General features: G+C 40.0%; 1 protein-coding gene across 8 annotated transcripts in view; it reads right to left on the reverse strand.

Annotated features, from left to right (window-relative positions):
- The window catches only part of CASK (calcium/calmodulin dependent serine protein kinase), a 354,627-nt gene that overhangs the window by 131,704 nt on the left and 214,445 nt on the right, over positions 1-8,478 (reverse strand). For all 8 annotated transcript variants that reach the window (XM_007084353.2, XM_007084352.2, XM_042973928.1 and 5 more), the window contains exon 6: positions 5,765-5,867. In XM_007084353.2, coding sequence (XP_007084415.2) covers positions 5,765-5,867 — 103 coding nt within the window. The remainder of the gene's footprint in view (positions 1-5,764; positions 5,868-8,478) is intronic.

An 8,478-nucleotide genomic window follows, 5' to 3' on the forward strand; every position in this document is an offset into this window, starting at 1 on the left:
CTGGGATGAGGTTTTGAAACTTGACTTGACTCCTACACCACTTCCTACATGAGAAAGGCCTGAGCAACTCAAAAAGGAGATCCACTCTGTTTACTTGGATGAAAGACTACCCCAGTCTGGAAAATTAGCATTTATTCTTTTTAATATGTTTTTTTAATGTTTATTTATTTTTGAGACACAGAAAGGGAGACAGAGCACAAGCAAGGGGGGGCAGAGAGAGAGACACACACACACAGAATCTGAAGCAGGCTCCAGGCTCTGAGCTGTCAGCACAGAGCCCGATGTGGGCTTGAACCCACAAACCGTGAGATCATGACCTGAGCCCAAGTCAGATGGTTAACCGACTGAGCCACCCAGGTGCCCCTGTTTTAATGTTTTTAAATTTATTTTGAGAGAGAGAGAGAGAGAGAGAGAGAGAGAGAGCAAGCGAGAGAGAGCACAAGTTGAGGGAGGGGCAGAGAGAGAAGGAGACACAGAATTTGAAGCAGGCTCCAGGCTCTGAGCTGTCAGCACAGAGCCCGATGCGGGCTCGAACCCACAAACTGTGAGATCATGACCTGAGCCCAAGTCAGATGGTTAACCAACTGAGTCACCCAGGTGCCCCTGTTTTAATGTTTTTAAATTTATTTTGAGAGAGAGAGAGAGAAAGAGAAAGAGAGACAGAGGGAGAGAGGATCCCAAGCAGGCTCCACTCTTTCAGCACAGAGCCTGATGTGGGACTCGATCCTACGAACCATGAGATCATGACCTGAGCTGAAATCAAGAGTCAGACGCTTAAGCGACTGAGCCACCCAGGCACCCTTAATGTTCATTCATTTTTTTTTAAAAAGTTTATTTATTTAATTTTGACGGGGAGGGGGCAGAGAGAGAGAGAGAATCCCAAGCAGGCTCCCCACTGACCCATGACTGATGCAGGGCTCAAACTTGCGAACCATGAGAGCATGACCTGGTCTGAAGTTGGATGTTTAACTGATTGAGCCATGCCAGGTGTCCCCGCTCATTCTTGAGGAACATACATGTCTTTTGGTTCCAGAATTTGCTCACAGATGATGGGGGAAAGAATATATAGGAATGAGTTTTTTACAGTATCTTTTGCCGATCGGTAGGTGAAAGGACTAGAGTTCACCCTTAACACACACCAACCTTCCCGGACTCCTTGCTTGTGATCACTTGACTTTTCCTTCTTTGTGGTCACTTGATTTTTATGATTTTGACTTCCTGTTCTTAGAATTTTGTGGTCAATTACCAAACCAAATTACACGTCACTGTATCTGACAAAGTTCAGATATACATTTAAATATTTAAAGGTCAGATTTGGGGATAATATAATAAAACCTCATTACCTGGAAGCTCAGGATAAGGAGTTGTTCTGAATAGCTACCTATTCAATACTTTAGGACTTGAATCTTTACACACTCAAACCATTTTTACTTTAATAATTTTGGATGGTTGTCTTTCTACAATTTTTGGACTTCTTTACACAAGATGATGCACATAATTTAACCATTTCTTGATGACTCAGAATTGTCCTGCGGGTATCAATGAAAGAAGTATGCTGTAGAACAGAAAATGCCCTCAGGAACTTCATGGGTATGCAAGGGCCAAGTTCTTCAGTATTAAATGGGGGCTGTGCTTTCTACCCTTTGGTATCTGCTCAATATACTTTTTCTGTCAGGCTTTCATTTCTTTTCTCTTACTGTGCTTACTCCAGCCTTGTCTTCCCCTAATCTGTTGCATAAAATCTGCTATTAACCAGAAACTGATTAGCAACCAGATTTTCATTTATTTCCTAACAATTTCCCAAGTGCCTGCTAGGTCCTAGACACAGTGGGAGGTGCTGTGGACATCCAGAGGGATAAACTATGATCCCCCTTGTCCTCACAAATCTCAGTCTTTGATGTGATTATGAATCCCTGCATCAAATATGACCTGGAGGTATGTAGCCCAGATAGTTACGGTGGAATGGAAGAGAAGGAATAGGGTTGCCTAACTTGGGATGGTGAAGATCAGCCTGCTTTTTAAGAGGAGATGATTGTCAGCTCAGCCTCTCAGCCTTCAGGAGCAGTAAGAGTTAAGTAGATACTGAAAATGACAAAAGGTATTCCAATCACAGGGAGTAGCAGGTGCAAAGCATGAAGGAACATGAATCCATAAAACTATGAAAAATGGCAGCATGCAGTTTCAGACAGTGTGTCCTCAGAAGCCCATTTGAGAAGACTATGAATAGGTATTAAGGTCAAGAAACGTCTTGCTGCAAAAATAATTGCTCTGTAGGTTCCTAGTTATCTTCTGGATAAGTTTTCCAAATAGCAGGATTTCAGACAGGTTAAATGTGAATACATGTAAGTGGTTTCTACTCTATGGAATATATAAAGGAGAGAATTCTTTTCTATTTGGAGGACTGAGTAATCAAAGATTCCAACTGACAGGGAAATAGCTGTTAAGTATTAGCAAACAAGCTAACAGTAGCATAGTTTCAAAAACACCTTAAATAGTAAGAAAGCTTTCTACAAGAGGGTATCTTTTGTCTACATATGTTATATTTAAAGACACTATAATGCGTGAAGTAGTTATTTCAAGACTGGAAGGATAGGTATGCTAAGAAATGACATTTTGACCATCAGAAAGATTTTAATTCTAGAATCACCGAGAAAAATAAATTTTGCAAACTGACACACCATAGGTTCAAAATCAGCTTTAAAAATGTACAATTTAGGGGCGCCTGGGTGGCTCAGTAGGTTAAGCATCCAACTTTGGCACAGGTCATGATCTTGAAGTTCGTGGGTTCGAGCCCTGCATCGGGCTCTGTGCTGACAGCTGAGAGCCTGGAGCCTGCTTCAGATTCTGTGTCTCCCTCGCTCTCTGCCCCTCCCCCACTAACACTCAGTCTTTCTGTCTCTCTCAAATATAAATAAGCATTAAGAAAAAAATATATACAATTTAGGGGAAAAGTTCATGGACTTTAAGAAAGTAGATTAACATGTAGAAAATGTCTAGGTAAGTGTAATGAGTCTGTTTTTCCCCTTCAATAAAGATGCACAGTAAAATACGAAGCTGATGCTTTGAATACTAATAGGATACCCCAGATAAAGAGAAACAAAGTCATTATATGTGGCCCGTGTAGAACATATAAAAAGGACTTTGTGTCATTTCATTTCATCTCATCAACTGTGGGTATGTAATCATCAGAATTTATTTGTTATAATTGTGTAGTCTTTCCACAGGGATGATCTGTACAAATACCAGATTTAAGAGAGGTAGTTTAATAGCAACATTTGTTTAAAACCAACTTGGGAGTTGCAGTTGATTGCAAAATCAATATGAGCCAGTAGTGTTACGTGGCTGTCCAAGAAGCTAATGCAATTTGGTAAGCCTGATAGAAATGTAAGACCCACAGCAAAAGCAACAGCCCCAAGTGCTGCTGGACTGCACCTGTCATTGTGCTCAGTCTTGGCTCCAGTGAGGAGATTCTCACATAAGGAATGGCTAAATTAACCTAGGCAAGTTAATCTGGATCAGACTTTGGGGCACACGATCACTGTCTTTAACCATCTGAATGGCTGTGATGTGGAAGGATTAAAATTGGTGTGCATGGCCCCGCAAGTCAGAAGTAGCACCACTGGGTGGAAATGATGGAAAGATGGATTTCTGTTCTATGCAAAGATTAATGTTTCAGTATGTAAGCTTTCCAAAAATGGAAACATGGGCCCAGATCATAGTGAATTCTTTGCCAGCTGAGGAATTAAACTAGAGCTCAGCCTTTTGCTGGGAATTTTATAAGAGAAGGCAATCATTGGTTACAAGACTGGAGAAGTTAAGGCCCTTGGCATTCTGAGATTCAATGATTCTACGATTAAATGATGTGTTCCTATCTGATCCTAAGGTCAGTCCTTCTAATCACAGAAGCAAGTTCTGAATTAGGGGAAAAAAATCAGTTTTTAAAACTATACTTGTTGCAATTTTTCACATTGTTGGAAATGATTAGCTGGAAGAGAATGTAAAACTAGAAGAAAATGTAAACATAATTTAATTTTATTTTTAAATTTTTAGTTATTTTTTTAAGTATGATCCATGCTTAGTGTGGAGCCCAACATGAGGCTTGAACTCATGACCCTGAGATCAAGACCTGAGCTGAGATCAAGAGTTGGACGCTTAACTGACTGAGACACTCAGGTGCCCCATAAACATAATTTTATTTTGAATGTTTAATTTTTTTTTTTGAGAGAGAGAGAGGGACAGAGTGTGAGTGGGGAAGGGTCAGAGAGAGGGGGAGGCACAGAATCTGAAGCAGGCTCCAGGCTCTGAGCTGGTAGCACAGAGCCAAACGGGGGGCTCGAACTCCCAAGCCGTGAGATCATGACCTGAGCCAAAGCCAGATGCTTAACCGACTGAGCCACCTAGGTGCCCCTAAACATAATTTTTATTAAGTTTATTTATTTGTTTTGAAAGAGAGAGAGCAAGCAGGGGGCAGACAGAGAGAGGGGGAGAGGGAGAGGGAGAGGGAGAGGGAGAGAGAGGGAAAGAGAATCCCAAGCAGGCTCTGCACTGTCAGTGACCAGGCAGATGCAGGACCTGAACTCACGAACCGTGACTGAGATCAAGAGTTCGACGCTTAACTGACCGAGTCACCTGGGCGCCGTCCTCCCTTAAACACAATTTAATTTTAGAGGGCTATGTGATGAAATAACAATTTAAAGAATACAACTATGACTCCTGGCTCATTTTTCAAAAGATGGTCTGTTAACACTGCTTTGATGTGTTAGTAATGGTGTCTTAAATTAAATGAAATATCCTATGTAACAAATTAAAGTTTTGATATTTATTATTTATTAGGTATTTGAATTTAATATAAGCGTTCATGAAAGATGGTAGGTTCAAAAAATTTCCTTTGATATTTTTTTTTCATATTTTTCGTCTTTGTGAAGGCTGGCAGTATCAGGAGACAGCAAATCGAAGGCACGGACTACATAATTGATAATTTACAGAATGGAGAACTACGTCATTTGCAAAACCAAGGGACAGAACTAAAACCAAGGCAGCATTCTGAGCTAAAGTCTATTGAAAGGAATAAATAAAAATCCAAATTCTTGAATCTGGAATTAGCATCCACCTCTGTACACTAGTGGAGAAAATGTCTATTTTTAACCTATTTTTTTCTGGCATGGGAATTTTCTAATTATGTTTTGCTTTGGCTAATAATAAAATCAGTCTGCATTCACATCTGCTTGCTCTTCCCAAATACACAGATTGATAGCTTGAGCAGGACACTTTCACAAATAAAAAGAGGAAAACAGTATGAAATTAAACATTAGCCTTTGATGTAAACCTGACAGTGGTTAATCCACATGTTTTAGAATGGACTTCACTTGGCCAGTTCGAATTTATTTTTTAAGTATGCTCTATGTCCAATGTGGGACTTGCACTCACGACCCCAAGATCAGGAGTCACATGCTCTACTAACTGAGCCAGCCAGGTGCCCCTGGCCAGTTCAACTTTAGAAATCATGTTGCCCCATATATCACCTTATTCCAACAATGTTTTAATCTCTGTATGTATAGGCTCACTTCTCTGCCAAGCAGTGGGAATACAAAGAGTAAAAGCACAGTCTATTCTAAAGGTTCAAAATCATATGATGGCACTTTTTTTTTTGGAGGGGGGGCATAATGGGTATGAAACACTGATGGGCTAATATTTAGTTTGAAAGTTTTACACCAGCCTGAAAGTGACCAGATTTTGAAGGAAGTTTTTAAAAACGTGTTCTTACCTCCAGCTACAAGTCCAGACTCCCCTAATTGAATAGCTACCCCAAAGCCCCCAAGTTTAACAGGTGCCGAGTTTTCCTTTGAGGCAAGGAGAACACAGTGGGGCTGGAAAGAAAAATAGACAAAAAACAAACCAAAGATAAGGATTAGCTGAAGATTAACAATTCAATTTACACAAAACCAAATAACATGACCATATAATAATACATTAAAAACTCCTGGACATATTTTGGATGCTTAAATTATTTTTTCTATCCTCACTTCTGGATGATTTCTCCAAACACTTACCTGTTGTATCCAATGTTTTTCAGGGATTATTTGCTTCTAAGATTAGGGTACGATGCTAAGAATTACTGAGGAAGCAAGTGTGTTCAAGTAAGGAAGACATATTTTCTACCTTTTCATGCGATATTCTCTTCCTTTGAGTGATGGTCTACATTTGTTTAAGGGAAAATGTTTTTGTCTTTTTTTTTTTAAGTTTATTTATTTATTTTGAGAGAGACAGAGACAGTGTGAGTGGGAAAGGCACAGAGAGAGAATCCCAAGCAGGCTGTGTGTCCTCCCAATGTGGGGCTTGAACTCACAAACCATGAGATTCATGACCAGAGCTGAAACCAAGAGTCTGATGCACCCAGGCACCCCTAAGGAAAAATGTTTTTTATACCTCTTGATGAGATGTTTTTTAAATGTTTATTTATTTATTCAGGGAGAGAGAGAGAAAGAGAGAGCGAGGGAGTGAGCATGTGTACATGTGTGCAGGGGAGGGGCAGAAAGAGAGGGAGAGAGAATCCCAAAGCAGGCTCTGCGCTGTCAGTGCAAAGCCTGATAGAGGGCCTGATCCCATGAACCATGAGATCATGACCTGAGCCGAAATCACGAGTCGGACGCTTAACCAACTGAGCCACCCAGGCACCCCAAAATATTTCTTGAAACTTCTGACTTTACCTACAGAGCCACTCTTTTTGGTCCTTAGGGGATGCTGATGGCTCTTCCTTTGTCCGCCCTCCCACTATCCTCTTGCTTTTCTTTATTCATTTCATCTCTAAGTAAGTAGAGCCAGATTTCATGCCTTTCTTTTAAAAAATTTTTAATCTTAATTTATTTTTGAGAGAGAGAGGCAGAGAGAGAGGGAGACACAGAATCAGAAGCATGCTCCAGGCTCTGAGTTGTCAGCACAGAGCTCAAGGCACGGCTCGAACCCACAAACCATGAGATCATGACCTGAGCTGAAGTCAGACACTCAACTGAGTGAGGCACCTGGGCGTCCCTGATTTTTAAGGTCCATACATTGCATTTGATGGCTATAGGTCTTAAGTCCCTCTGACTCTACACCATATCCCCCTCTTAACCTTTTTAAAAAATGTTCATGCCATTGGTTCGTTAAGATACTGGGTAAATACCCTCATGGAATCTCCTAGAATCTGGACTTGGCTAATTAACACCTACATAGTGTCCTTTAGTATGTTCCCGTGTTCTCTGTAAACTGGTAGTTAGACCTAGGAGCTTGATTAGACTCACATTCAATTTTAGTTTTTTTGCACTAATACTTCAGTTTTTTGTAACACATCAGGAAGAACATAATGTCTGGTGGTCCTACTTTTAGCAACAGGATTGATCTCTGGATTCGGGTGTTGTCTGCCTCAGTCCATCATTACGAAGTTCACCATTGACTTTTATTTCAATGATTTTAGCAGCCAATAATGCCTAGCTCCATAATTAGGGGTTCCAAAATGGAAGTTTTCCCCAATGTTTTGTTATGAAGACTATCAAGCACAGAGAAAATTGAAAGACCTGTATAGTAAATAGCATATTTACTGTAGATATTTACACATAGATTCTACAATGAACATTTGCTTTATCAAGTATCTACTCATTCCTCTAACCATCAACCCATGTTTTCACTAAAATTCAGCACACATACCATTCAAGTTTAATATTTAAAATGATGTTTAAGGTAAAATTTACATGCTGGGAAATGCACAACTCTTAGAGTACCATTAGAGATTTTCGACACCTTGCACAGAACTGTGTAACCCATATCTCTATCATGATGTTATCATCATCCCAGAAACCTCCTTCATCACCTTTCCATTTAATCTCTGCTGCTATGTCCCCAGTGCAAACCACTGTTCTAATAATTTTCACAACTTTGTTTTGCTTGTACTAGAACTGCGTATTATACACAAAGCCATATACTATGGACTCTTTCCTGTAAGGCTTCTCTCACTAAGCATGTTTGTGAGACTTATCCATTTTACTGTGATCAGTGGTTCCTCTCTTTTACGGCAGAGTGACTACCCTTGTATGAATATACAACAGTCTGTCCATTCTCCTGTTGATGGACATTTGGGCTGTTTCTAGTTTGGGGATATTATGAATAAAGCTGCTATGAATGATTTCCAGAATAACAAGTTGGTTGCCAGGCAACTTCCAAAGGTGACCAATGAAGGTTTTTTTGTTGTTGTATTGTTATGAATTTATAGGTTTTTATATATTGATGCCTTTTAATCAATTATAATCATTAATGTACAAATTGTCCCATTTTTAGCCAGCAGGAGTCAGCTCTTATGCCCTTTTTTAAGACTCTAGAAGTCTGAGAACTTTCTTGCTTTCAGGCACAAGATGTTTGAGGTTTGCCTTATTCATTTCTTGCCCCAGATTTGGAACCAGTCATTTGTCCAAGTAGCCCCATTTCTGTGTAGTGGGAAATGGTATT

Source organism: Panthera tigris, chromosome X, assembly GCF_018350195.1.
Source record: "Panthera tigris isolate Pti1 chromosome X, P.tigris_Pti1_mat1.1, whole genome shotgun sequence".
NCBI lineage: Eukaryota > Metazoa > Chordata > Mammalia > Carnivora > Felidae > Panthera > Panthera tigris.